The 14,591-nt window shown below is 39.3% G+C and overlaps 1 protein-coding gene across 1 annotated transcript in view; it reads left to right on the top strand.

Moving 5' to 3' along the window:
• The first annotated feature begins 256 nt into the window (after positions 1-256).
• Positions 257-14,591, top strand: part of LOC150090416 (uncharacterized) — a 108,199-nt gene continuing 93,864 nt past the window's right edge. Inside the window, exon 1 of the mRNA XM_090389879.1 lies at positions 257-512. Within this exon, the coding sequence (XP_090246005.1) occupies positions 361-512 (152 nt within the window). The 5' untranslated portion in view covers positions 257-360. The remainder of the gene's footprint in view (positions 513-14,591) is intronic.

Raw genomic sequence — 14,591 nt, 5'->3', positions numbered from 1 at the left:
CTCCCATCTGATTTCTGGTGCATACGTATTCTTTCTTTTTTTATGTCGTATTATGCGTAACGCGTTGTAATTTAAAGATGATCAGCTGTACTAAGAGAAATTAGTTAATTTAAAATGCAGGATAAAGCACAATTAACCGAATTGATATTCACTCTTCAAGAAATATTTTAGTTGACGATAGAGGGCGCATTTCATTATCCGCAGTTCTGAACAGTTAGGAAGCTTAAGTGGACTTTTACAGTTGACGTAGTGTAGTACGATTGAACACGTGAGTGACATTCGGTTAACGAACTTGAGCATCCCACATCTTCGCACGAATGGCTGCGCCTCTGTGCGTTAACTGTTAGTTAAAAAACCGGCATGGAGAAGCAGAAGTTAGAAACAGTGTCAGCATCAAACGAAAAGACACGATTAGGTGACGCTCTTCAGGTCAGTTCTAGCCAGACGATCGAAGAGACAGTTATTGCCCAGGACGAAAATATTGCGTCGTCTGCTGGACAAGAAGATGAAAGGTAAAGACGTGATTGCATCGTGTCTACTTATTTATTTACATAATACAGTATTTAAATATTACGTTTTTCGCTCCAGCTTTAATTCTTGTTTGTTTTGCCAGCTCTTAGACATTTTCAAGAAAATAACTGCATTTTTCTTAAAATGCAATTATTTAAAAGTGATTTCTTTTAATTTTGGAAGATGTGCTTTTCTTGCTTGCAGAAATGGGGGAGGAGAGGATTTCAGTAAGTTTTTCAGAATTTTTTGATTAAGATAAATTTCGTTAAAGACACGTAGTGTCACAAAACACTATTATGCAGTACGTAGTCTGTTTTCGAATAAACATTGTGGAATTGAAAAATAAACAGCAAAAGTTAAGTTAGTTTATTTTTAAATTTTATTGCCTACGCTACTATTGATACACTAAAAACGTCATTCCCATCACGTGGTAGAGCTCAAAGAAGTTGAGGGGGGAGTTCATTTTTTCTCTATCCATTGGGCTGTTTGCATTCTAGCAAGAATACAAACAGCCCAGGAAACTCTATGCCAGCATTTTTAAATTTATTTACATATCACAGTATTATCCGGTTTTTATGTGTTTTTTTTTAAGATTATCCTTTTCGTTTCAAGAAAAGGGTTATAGAACTTTTTTGATGAAACGTATCCCCCTAGTAAAATCCATCAATAAAAAGAATAATCTCCATTACAATTTATCCATGAGACCGTAGCCTTGGAAAGGGGCCCAATATGAATTTATGGGTATGGGTATAAACCACGTTCGACCACCCCTCATCCCGCGAAGTTTATTTATTGATATATTTTCGTTTCCGATAGGATATTCCTTACTTTAAGCTTGGCCTCCAAACCCCTCGATGCCTAAGATTAAGATCTGCTCCCCTCCACTTCGTTTTCTCTTCCCATAGTTGGATTCTGCGAGCACACAAAATGGATAAAAATAACTTAATGAATTTCTGCTACAAAAGTTAGCCATATTTGTATCCAATGTTTAAGCCTAAAAAAAAAAAGAAAGAAATGCGTAAATTTATACGGACATGTATATGAAAACGGGAATACAAAATAGCGTTCAGTTTGTAACGCGGTACAGATACCTCTAATTAGGTTTTCTATAGAATGCAGCGCAAAAGTTTGGATGATTTGAAGCATGGAAGCTGAAGTGCTTCAAACGAGTTTCAAATAGTAATTTTAAGGTTATGGCAATAACAATATTAGTTGACAAAAGAACAGCGACGTGTTTAAGTAAGGTACACCAGGCGAATGGCTACTCCCAGTATATGGGGGCTCCAAAAAAAGTTGATTAATTTTTTTAGAATTTTATTAACACATGACTATAGTGAAAAAAAAAGTCAAAAACTTTATTTTACGATAGAGGAGCCTGCGGCTCATATCCGTATGAGTGTATTAAGTATAAAAAAGTGTGTTCACAGGCTGATTTGCATGTAAGTAAACCCCCGCTATTCGCGGTATCTGTATTCGCGGTCGCTGATTTAATATAAAATGAAACCTAAAAAAATGTGAATTTTAAAGCGCCGTGAACATTTTCCGCCATAAAAAAACATGGGCGTGGCTAAAATTATCTTTCCCGGTAAAAAAAAGCGCTCGTTGGGGGGGGGGGGTGACAAAATCGCAAGCGTGGATATTTCTCGCTAATCCTTCTTCAGTATGTGTTATGCGCTTGTCATGGAAGATTTCGTCGTTTGCCTTTAATTTATATGCTTATAAATTGAATAAGCATCATCATCAGCCATTTTCAATCCACTGCAGGATGAAGGCCTCTCCAGCAACTTTCCAGTTCCTTCTGTTTTGAGCACTGACCATCCATTTACTATTCAAAAACTCATGAATTTCATCTATCCATCTCCGCCTTTGTCTTCCAGGTTTTCTTCTAGCTCCTCTTGGGTACCATTCTGTTATTTTCTTAGTCCATCTGTCATCATGCCTTCGAGCTATGTGTCCTGCCCAAGACCATTTTAGTTCTTTAGTTTTGATAAGAATGTCCTTTACTTGAGTTTGCTGCCTAATCCATGTGTTTCTCTTCTTATCTAACAGTCTGATTCCCAATATAATTCGTTCCATTCTTCGCTGTGTAGTTCTTAGCTTCTCTTCCATTCTTTTGGTGAGTGCCAAAGTTTCACTTCCATAAGTCATGGTGGGGAGTATACATTGATTCATTATTTTACGTTTCAGACAAACTGGGATATTGCTCTTCAGTATGTGACTATATTTCCTGAATGCTATCCATCCAAAATTTATTCTTCTCTTGACTTCCAGCCATTTATCATTATTACAGCTAATAACTTGTCCCAGATAAGTATATGACTCCACCTTTTCAATTACTGCTCCTTCAATCATTATTTCCCTTTCCGTGGCATACTTGTTCATCATTACTTTTGTTTTAGCCATATTCGTCTTTAGTCCAAAATCCTTACTAACTGTGCATAACTGATTAAGATTTTCCTCCAATTCTTTGGGATCGTGGCTTATGACCACAATGTCATCTGCAAATCGTAAATGGTTTAGGTACTCTCCGTTCACATTGACTCCTTTCTGCGACCAGTCTAATCTTCTGAAAGCTTCCTCAAGGGCAGCAGTAAACAGCTTCGGAGATATTGTGTCTCCTTGTCGAACTCCTTTCTCGATTTTAAATTTGCTACTGTCTTTGTCTAGTCTAATAAAGGATGTAGCACTCTCATATATTTTCTTCAAAATCATAATATATGGAATATCTATGCCTTGTCTTTCCAGTGCCCGAAACATTGCCTTATGCTGTATGGAGTCAAATGCCTTTTCATAATCCACAAATGCCAGGCATAATGGTGTTTTATATTCATTTGCTTTCTCCATTAGCTGTGATATTACGTGAAGGTGATCCATAGTTGAGAATCCTGTCCTAAAGCCAGCTTGCTCTTTCGGTTGATTCTCATCAAGTATTCTTTCTAATCTGTTAGTAATGACCCTTGTGAACAACTTGTAGATATGGGATAACAAGCTAATTGGTCTATAATTTCCAATTTCTGATTTATCTCCTTTCTTATGCAGCAAAACTATGATTGCATTATTCCACTGCTTAGGCATCGGCCCCAAGTGCCAAGCGATTCTGTGATCAAGTGAATTTTTGCTCTGAATTAGCGCTCTTTCTTGAAATAGAAATCGTTTCCTTATTTAAAGCATTTATTAACACACAATTAAATAATCCATAGTAAAGAAAGCAACTTTACTAGATTAAGAAGGAAAGCAATCTTCTCTTTCCCTTTTATTTTCTGTTATATCATAATTACTAACCTCGTGCTTGGTCACAGGGCGGCACTGCTCCTGCCTCCACGTGGCGGGGCCGGTAACCTGGAAGGGAAAAGCTCTCCCTTTCAGGGCGAAATGGAGCGAACTGACTCCAATACCCAGGAATCCACTGGGTCAATGGACCCGAAGAGAACTGATCCAAGATATGAGAAATCTAGTTCTTTCGGAGACACCTCTAAGACAATCAGAAAAGGCGATAGAAATGAATCTGTCTCCACAAAGAGATTAAAAACTGACTCTCAAGTTTTAATTTCTCCAACATATATTATTGTACACTCAAATACTGAGAAAGCGGTAGGACAATTGTCACCCTTTCTCATACAAAAGACTCTTGAGAGTTATGTTGGCACACCAAAACAAGTTAAAAGACTAAAATCAGGCGACATTTTGGTAGAAACGGCCAATGCTAAACACTCAGAAAAATTATTACAAATGACAACCTTTGCAGGAATACCAGTAATAGTATCCCCGCACAATACATTAAATACTTCAAAAGGTGTCATTGCGGAATGGGACCTTCTAAATGTGCCCGAAGAGGAAATTCAAATGGAACTTCAGGAACAAGGAGTCATCAGTGTTAAAAGAATTACGATTAAAAAAGAAGGGATAATCACCCCCACCAGGAATCTGATACTCACTTTCAACACGCCTAAATCACCCAGATCAGTAAAAGCTGGATACCTACACTGCAATATAAGACCATACATCCCGAATCCTCTCCGTTGTTTCAACTGTCAGAAGTTTGGTCACTCACAGACAGTATGTAGAGGAAAATTAACATGTGGAAACTGCGGTTCGCAAGAACATGCCACTTCTACTTGCACAGCTGGATCCCATAAATGTGTAAATTGTAAAGGAGATCATACTGCATATTCAAGGGAATGTGAAATTTGGAAGAAGGAAAAAATGATACAAAAATACAAAGCAGAAAATGGAGTTTCATATCAGGAAGCTAAAAAGGCAATTACAATAAATATAACAAACAAACCTTCTTATGCGCAGATTACCACAATCAAAAAGGCTCCGGAAATTAAACTACCCAATTCAAAATGTTGTGGCACACAAACGGATGTTACAATCCCCCCAGGAGAATCCATCTCAGAATGGGTTCGTGAGTTTTACAAACCATCTCCTTCACAAAAACAAGAAAAGATTATCAATACTCCTTTATCTTTCCCACCAGATAATTCAGAAAATGTAAGAAGAAAAGCAAACAAAGAAAAGATAGGTAGTACAGGAAAAAAGACTGCAGAACAAATGGACACGGATGCAAGAAACCAAGGAGAGGAACCAATTCTCGAAATCTTTACTGAAGAAGAAATGGATACGGGTAGACCCTATTTTTCAAAAAAAGACAAAACCAAGGTAGACAAAAATAAATCAGGCCCAAGGAAGCAATCCGAGGGAACATCTAACCCCAAATGACAGATACGATTATCCAATGGAACTGTCGAGGTTTTTCGCTCAAACACTAATGATGTTATAGATCTCATCACCCAGTACCACCCACTAAGTATCTGCCTACAAGAAACCTATTTAAAACCACAGGACAATAGTATAATCAAAAATTATATCACATATAGAAAGGATCGCATAACGAATGGAACAGCGAGAGGAGGAGTTGCAATACTAATTAACAGACATGTCCCCTCCCAAACAATACCATTGAACACACCATTAGAAGCAGTTGCAGCCCGTCTAGCAATAGGCTTCAATATTACCATAGCCTCAGTATATCTACCCCCTAATCAAGAATTCCGATTTAAGGATTTCGAAGAGCTGATCACTCAACTACCACCTCCATTCTGCATCTTAGGTGACCTAAATGGACATCACCCACTATGGGGCGATCACAAAATAGACCAGAAGGGTAAGCAAATAGAAAAATTAATTGTCGAGAACAACCTAATGATTTTAAATGACGGCACACACACATATTTCCACCTTCCATCAAAAAGCAGTTCTGCAATAGACTTATCAATCTGTTCCCCAACACTGTTCCCTATGACTAAATGGAGCGTGCACGAGACTCCATTGAGCAGTGACCACTACCCCATTATTTTGAAAATCATGGAAAAAACGCCATGCCAAGCCAGTAGGCACCCCAGATGGAAAATATATGATGCAGATTGGGAAACATTCAGGATACTAGCCAAGCTAGACCGCAACATTATTAAAAGAGAATCAGTACAAACATCAGTAGCCTATGTTACTGATAGTATGCTTCAAGCTGCGGAAAAGGCAATACCTAAAACATCTAACATCAGAATATATCCAAAACCATGGTGGAACAAAGAGTGCCAGGAAGCTAAAAAAGAAAGAAATAGAGCCTGGAACCTTTTTCGCAAAAATCCAACAACAGAAAATCTGATACAATTCAAGAGAACCAGAGCCAAGGTCAGGAAAGTGCAAAAAATAAGCAAAAAAGCTGCTTGGATGAAATTTGCATCCACTATAACTATTTCCACACCAACTACACTTATCTGGAAAAAGATCAGAAGGATGACCAACAATTCTCAATTAAACCACTCTCCATTGCTAAATTGGAAGGGACAGTTGGTTACAAACACCTTAGATATAGTCAACGTGCTTGCTGAAAATTTTTCAAATACATCTGCTAATTGTACATACCCCACAGCTTTTAAAACGTACAAGAAAGAGGCCGAAAAAATAAAATTAAACTTTTCTACCAATCAGTATGAACAATACAACTTGCCACTCACGGCAGCAGAACTAAAACAAACTCTGCTACAGGTGAAACACAGCGCAGTCGGTCCTGATGAAATCCATTATGCAATGGTACAACAATTAGATGAACAGTCCCAATTAGCCCTGTTAGATCTATACAACAAAATATACCTTGAAAATTCTTTCCCAAACAAATGGCACCACTCAATAATACTAGCTTTCCCAAAACAGGGAAAAGATCTCTCAGACCCACAGAACTACCGTCCCATAGCTTTGACCAGCTGCTTAGGCAAGATCTTAGAGAAAATGGTCAACAATAGACTAACATGGTATCTAGAAAATAATAATCTTCTCAACCCAGAACAATTTGGCTTTAGAAAAAATCGCTGTACCTTGGATGTACTTATACAACTGGAAAATCAAGTAAGAAATGCTTTTCTCAGGAAACAACACCAAGTCATGGTTAATTTTGATATCCAAAAGGCATATGATACCACGTGGCGATATGGTATACTCAAAAGGTTACATCAACTTGGCCTTAGAGGACATCTACCCCTCTACATATACAATTTCCTTAAGAATCGGACCTTCCAAGTTCGAATGAACAACACACTTTCGAATGTGTTTTATCAAGAAGAAGGGGTCCCTCAAGGATCTGTACTTAGTGCTACACTTTTTGCAGTCCACTTCAGCACAATAATAGAACAAATCCCAAACAATATCTTTACAACAGTTTATGCTGATGATTTCAGCATTTCTTATCAAGCGCAGCATATGAGAACAATAGAACGGCAATTGCAAGTAGCCATTAACAGAGTCATAAAATGGACAGAAAGAAATGGATATAGAATATCGGTACAAAAGACTGCATGTATACATTTCTGCAGAAAAAGGAATCTCCATCCTGACCCAGAACTCAGGCTGAAAGAACAGATCATCCCAGTTAAAAATAGTGTCCGTTTCTTAGGATTAGTTTTTGACAAAAAACTGACTTTCCTAGAGCATATCAGTCACATAAGAGTCAACTGTTTGAAGAAAATGAACATCTTGAAGGTCCTATCCGCTATATCCTGGGGAGCAGACAGGACAATCCTACTACGTTTATATCGCCTTCTCATTCGGTCTAAGCTAGACTATGGTGCCCCAGTCTATGACTCGGCAAGACCTAGTGCTCTGAGATGGCTCGACCCGGTACATCACTGCGCACTACGTTTAGCCCTTGGAGCTTTCCGCACCTCACCTGTGCAGAGCCTGTACGCCGAAGCTCAAGAACCTCCTCTGCAAATCAGAAGACAAAATCAATTACTCTCTTATGCAGCTAAAATAAAATCCTTACCAGACCACCCTCTACAACAGAAAACTCTTTTTGCTTCTGAATGGGAACAACATTATCAGCAACAACAAAGAATCAATAAACCTGCGAATGTGAGATTAAAAAACCTTCTTCTCAGTAGAGAGCTTAACCTAGATAACATAAATCCGCTACCGAAGCAGTCTACTCCACCATGACAATCAGACAACCTTTATGTGACTCCTCCTTCCACATTTCGAGCAAACAAATCCTTTCTCATATAAATCATCAACAGCTGCATGCTGCTTATAAGGCACAATTTTCAGATCATTGCTTTCTATATACAGATGGATCCAAAACTGATTCTCATGTGGGAGCGGCAGTTTACTTTTCTGACATCACATTGGCTCAAAAACTCCCAAAAGACTGTAGCATCTATACTGCAGAACTGCAAGCCATTATGCTAGCATTAAACGAAATCGACCATTCAAGTTTTCAAAACAGCATAATTTTTACTGACTCCCGTAGTTCCATGATGGCAATACAAAATATCAGTTCTAACAAACATCCACTACAACAGCAGATCCAATACAAAATATCAAAACTCCTTGAACAACATCGTAACATTAGATTTTGCTGGATCCCAAGCCATGTCGGAATACATGGCAATGAACAAGCAGACAGAGCTGCTAAAGAAACCAAGAACAATATTTCTGCATCAGAATATATCTCTTACTCTGACTACAAACACGTAATTGATCGCAGTGGGAAACATCACTGGCAGCAGCAATGGCAAGTACTTACCACTAACAAATTGCATCAGATTAAAATATTACTCCAGCCATGGAAATCCAGCATTCAGAAAAATAGGCGCGATGAAGTGATACTTGCTAGGTTAAGGATAGGACACACGTATTTCAGTCACTCTTATCTTTTGCGAGGAGAAGATCCCCCCCTATGCCCTATCTGTCACACACAACAAACAGTAGAACACGTACTGATTACTTGTCCAGCTTTTGCAGATGATCGCCGAAACTCCTTCAAAGAGCTAAACAAATATCACCCTCTCACTCTCAAAACCATACTGGAAGATAGAAAAAATATAGCAGATGTTTTTCAGTTCCTCAAGAAAATAAATTACTATAATCAAATATAAAACTAAGTATTATCTATTACTCTTGGAAATTATTAGCAGCAATATACCAATTAGAACAAAACCGATAAATTAAATCTTACAGGCGCATTTTAGCCACAGTAGCTCTTGCGCCAAGAACTCTTAAATCAAATCAAAATCAAAGCTTAGGCATCACACCTTTTCTAATGCACTTTGTGAAGAGCCTTGCCAGTTTTTGTGTTATGTCTCTTCCTCCCAATTTTAACAACTCTACAGTAACTTCATCTTCCCCCGGGGCTTTCCGATTCTTCATTTTCTTCAATGCATGTTCTACCTCATCAGGAAGAATATCGGGTATGTCGTATGTGTTGCTACTTTGCAATCTATCTTCCCCACTGCTGGTATCATTCCCTCGCTCCTTGTATAATTCTCTATAGTAGTCTTCTGATATTTGAATTATGCCTTCTCTTCTGTTTATAAGTACGCCATCGCTATTCTTGAGTTTCAGTATCATTTGTCTTTCTGTATTACTGCTCATGGCTGCTGATTTAAATCCTTTGTTTTCCCTTAATACTTGTTCTACTTTTCTTGTGTTAAATCTTCTTATGTCCTCTCTGAGTCTCTTTCTTATGGCTTTGCATAACTCAGTATACTCAATTTTCTCCCTGTCAGTGTTTTTCTTGCTCTTCATTTGTCGTCTTTGGTTCATCATGACAAGTGTTTCTTGACTAATTTTTTCTTCTTTGGATTTCTGTTTCCCTATAGGTTTCTTGGGCTTTATCACTTTCAGAAAGTTGTAATATTCCTCGTCGATATCTTGGTCCTGAGCAGTCTGCAGAAGCTCAAACTTGTTCTTAAGTTCCAGTACATACTGCTTTTTCTCCTCCTCTGTTATTTCAAAGACCTTTGTATTATTTACTCGAGTCAGTTTTTTCCTTTCCTTTCCTACATCTATATCAAGTGTACATCTTACCATTCTGTGATCACTTCCAACATTTACCTTATTCAGGACGGTAACATCATTCACAATATATCTTCTGTTAGTGAGGATGAAGTCGATTTCATTAGTTGTTAATCCATTTGGACTCTTCCATGTCCACTTTCTGTTCACTCTTTTCTTGAAAAAAGTGTTCATTACTGACATTCCTTGAGATTCTGCAAATTCCACAAGTCTTTCACCTCTTTTATTTCTTTCACCAATTCCAAAATTTCCTATAGTTCCTCTTTCTGCGCTGTTTTGCCTTTTTCCAACCTTAGCATTGAAGTCCCCCATAATAATAGTGTAGTGGGTTTTCTGCTCATCTAGAAGACTCAATTTCAGTGTACATTTCTTCAACCTCTTCATCATCATGGCTCGATGTTGGTGCATAAATCATTATAATCTTTAGCTTGTACCTCTTAGAAATCTTGAATATTAGTCTTGACACCCTTGGTGATGTACTTTTGAATTCCAAAATGTTGTTTTTAAAATCTTTATGGACCAGAAACCCAACTCCACCTTCACTCCTTTCACTGTTTCCATTGGTGTACAGCAGATTTCCACTTGATAAACTTATAAGTGATTCATTTCTTCTTCTTGTTTCAGCCAAACCGATGATATTCCAATTCACATTTTCTAATTCCTTTTCCAGCTCTAATATCCTGTCTTCACCGATGAGTGATCTTACGTTATAACAGGCCAAGTTCAATTTCCGTGCATGGCAGCCTGGTCGTACCCAGAGATTCTTAGCACCCTCTGCTTCCACTCTGATCCTCTCGCTGCCGTAAGAGGGAGAGTGAAAGCTGCTGGGGACTGAGGGCCATTTGTATTGTTGTGCTCTCATTGCTGGAGGGTTTGGTCTTTTCCTCTTCACGCTGACCAGGCGTCTTGAAGAGAACCACTCTACACGTTCGTTGCCACCTAAGTGACGTAACAGGGCTTACCATCGAGAAGGTGTGCATGAGTGGATTTTAGGGAGGCAGGCCAACCGGACTTCTCCTAAATCTTCTGTAATAGAGAGATATTGGATCCATCAGTGTTTTAGGCTGAGTGTCTGATAAAACACAGGATACCTGTTCCCCTCTAAGCCCCTAATAAACATATCAATTCATAAATTGATATGCTTAAAAGTGAAAAATCTACCATTTTGCAGTGTAAAACAGACTTTTTCTAGTGTGTTAATAGAAGAAAGTGACTTTATTGTGGACCAATTCTTTCTAACCCGTACAAAAATATGGCTACGAATAACAAGGGAATTGTGAAGAGATCAAAGAAGGTGATGACATTAGCGAATAAAATTGAGTTATTAGATAAAATTTCTTATGGTGAAAGTGTCTCCTCAGTGGCAAAACATTATAAAATCAATGAGTCAACGGTACGATCAATCAAGAAATCGGAAGAAAAACTCCGCCGTAGTGTCTGCGAAAACGCGCTAATTGCTTCAAAAATTTGCTCTGTAACTGGTGATGTTAAATTAGAAAAAAAATGGAAAAAGCTTTAAATCTGTGGATAGAAGACGGAACTCATAATAAAATTCCCTTAAGTTCACTCATCATTCGTGAAAAGTCAAAACTCCTTTATCAACACTTTAGCGAAACTTGTGATAGCACTGGCGGGATAAGTTTTTTTAGCTAGCAAAGGCGCTGGTTTGAAAGATTTGTTTGAAATTTCTAATAAATATTACATTTAAATATTACATTTCAATTGTTTCTTATTTTCATTTCGATGCCTTATGCTTTCACTTCACTATGCTGTCTATGTACATAGTCATATTATGAAGGCACATATAATACTTACATAGACAAAATTTTAGACTAGTTTTTCTTATATATTTCATACTTTGGAACGGAACCCCTTTATTACTATGGGAGCCATAACTCACTATTCGCGGCATTTCTCAGGAACGTAACCCCCGTGAATAGCGGGGGTTTACTGTAATGCGGAAACATCAGTAATAATTCACCAGAAAACTCTGTTCTCCCCGCCTGAGATCAGCTAATTCTGATTTTTTCCTCCTATCGATTGAAGGGGGGCCTAAACTCAGGACTTCTCAAAATGAGTGGCAGGCAGCGATGTGTCATGCCGACTAAGCTGTCACGGGAGACACTATACTGGAATAATTAAATAATACACAGTTTTTAGCAGAAGAGGTCCCATAGCGCCTTAGTGTCCCCAACAGATGTAAACGCGCCATTATAGGAGAGGTTGCCTACCACCAGTGGGAGGTGAGTCAGGCTGTCCATCATACTCTGGCTGGTCTCTGCCTGGGTCGCCTGAGCTTTCTGGACAGAGACCAAGATATAAAAAAAAAAAAAAAAAAAGGGAAAAGAGTGGGGAAGATTGTACAAATGGTGGAGTCAAAGTAGGCAAAAGAGAGTGGATGAGGAAAGAAGGCATCCTCCAGCGGAAAATGGGAGAAGTAGGAATAACCCCTGGTCTGGGAGCCCACCGAAAGCCAGGGAAAGGAAGACAGTATGCAGAACGAGGGAAGTCTGCAGGAATGGTGTGAGGGGGAAAATATCACAGGAAGAGGTGTCCCTGTGACTCCCACCATCCAAAAGGGAACACGGTCCACCAGGCAGTAAAGGCGAAGTGGCGGTTGGGAAAGGAGAGAGAAAGTCACAGAAGCAGGTGCCCCTGAAAGAGTGCCAATAGCCATGCGCTCAGTATGAAGACTCCGCACTCAATTCAGTGCCAGCAGTGATCATGCACCCTGCATGGGGGTACCAGCATTCTATTCTGGCCAGGGGTTTTAATTGTGGAGAGTAACTCTGCAGATCCTGCATAATCCCTACCCCCTTCTGGGGGGTTAGCATATTCCTACCCCACTACGGGGTTAGCGTGGTGCCCTTCCCATTCTAGTAATGGGGCGTCTGGTCCGTCTGATTGTGAGTACAGCCTGGGCGAATCGGGCAAAAGGAGCATATTTTCGCTCTTCTGTCTTGCCATGCTGCTGGCATTATTTTTATTTTTTTTTAATCCTCATTCTAATTTGTACACACACCACTGTGTTAGATATTTCTTTTGGCCATGAAAAAATTACTGGGGCACTAAGGGCGCCGTGAACAGAAAGTTTGGGAACCTCTGTACTAAGTCTTCCTCACACGGTCATCTTTCTTCAATCTCTCCAGTTGCGGTCTCCACACTGAACTCAGTACTCCACGTGTGGTCTTACCTCTTCCTTCGTAATTTGAATTGTGAAAATTCTGTCCCACTTCATTTTACTTTCTCCCCCTTATGCGCCTCAACATATACAGTACGATTGTAACCCTCCGCCCTAACTCTACAGCAAATTGTACAATAAATCATCGACGGGACACCATGAGTGTTCTTTGCCACCTGTCTACATTGCTTCACATCTGACAGTATTGTGACTTCCAGATCCCTGGAATAGGTTACCTCTACTATGGGTAGTTGAGGTTGACAGTTTGGGAAAATTCAAAGGTCAGCTGGACCAGCACGTACGTGATGAGTGGAATACTTAAAAAGGGTTTTCATTATATTTATTTTCTTTTAATTTTTATTTATTTATTTTTTTTGTTTTATTTGCTGGCGCAGTAAAGCGCTGGGTTCCCTTGCACAATACAGGGTGATTCACTACCAGTGCGACAAACTTGCAGGAGGTGTAGGGGGCACAAAGACGAATCAGAATCACATAGCATTGCAGGGTCCGAAATGCCTTCGTCATGCGGTAGAGGACGTTGAACGGGAGGTCGCGTGAACAGCGATCCCGGTGAAAGTCAGCATTTGCGAACCGTTTCTGTTGAAGAAACCAAGTAGCAAAAGTCCTCCGGAGTGGATAATCTGCAGGCTCCAATGATTGGACCCAACACTGAACCCTGAGGGACTCCACTAATAACATTAGTCCACGATGAGCAGTGTTCCAGTGATTACCACTCTGTCTTCTCCCCCCTCAACCACCCCATTATCCACAGCAGAAATTTTCCTCCAATGCCAGCTCCAATTTGTGCAGCAGTCTTCCGTGTGCAACAGTATCAAAAGCCTTTCTAAGATCCAAGTATATAATATCAAAGTTATTCCCTGCATCCAGTTCTTTTGTGACTGCATCATATTATCCAATCAAATTGGTCAGGCAAGACTTTCCCTTAACAAAACCATGCTGTGTCCGAGCTATAACTGAAGTCTTGTCTAAATGATCCTGCAGTGCTTCTTTAACCAGTCCCTCCATTAATTTTCCTGGAACAGAAGTTAAACTCACAGGTCTATAATTACTTGTGTCAGCCTTTGATCCTCCTTTGTGATTTGGGGTCAAATTTGCACATCTCCAGTCCATGGGTACCTCCCCTGAGTCCAAGGAAGCTCTCATAATTATGGCTAAGGGTTTGCTTACTTCCTTTGCTGCTTACTCCTTTAATATAACTGGATAGATCCCATCCACCCCGGCTGCCTGTCTTGTGTTTATCTTCAACGATTTCTCTCCACTTTACTCTCAGTTATTACAAGATTACTCTCAGTTATTACAAAGTTGAATACACCTCTGGCATTCCCCTTGCTGAATAACTCCTCATGTGTGAATGTCGATGCAAAATATTCATTTAGTTTGTTAGCTACCTGAGCAGGATCATCAACAGTTGAACCATCGATATCAAGTGGACCAATCTGATTCGTTCCCTTCCTTCTAGAGTTTACATAAGTAAAGAACTCTTTGCTGTTTTTCTTTGCATCCCTTGCCAAAGATTTCTCGTAATCTG

The sequence above is a fragment of the Mastigoproctus giganteus genome, chromosome 2 (genome assembly GCF_048544385.1).
Source record: "Mastigoproctus giganteus isolate SK-2022 chromosome 2, ASM4854438v1, whole genome shotgun sequence".
In the NCBI taxonomy this organism is placed as follows: domain Eukaryota; kingdom Metazoa; phylum Arthropoda; class Arachnida; order Uropygi; family Thelyphonidae; genus Mastigoproctus; species Mastigoproctus giganteus.
The sequence above is the reverse complement of the archived record's forward strand: the minus strand, read 5'-3'. Positions and strand labels throughout refer to the sequence as shown.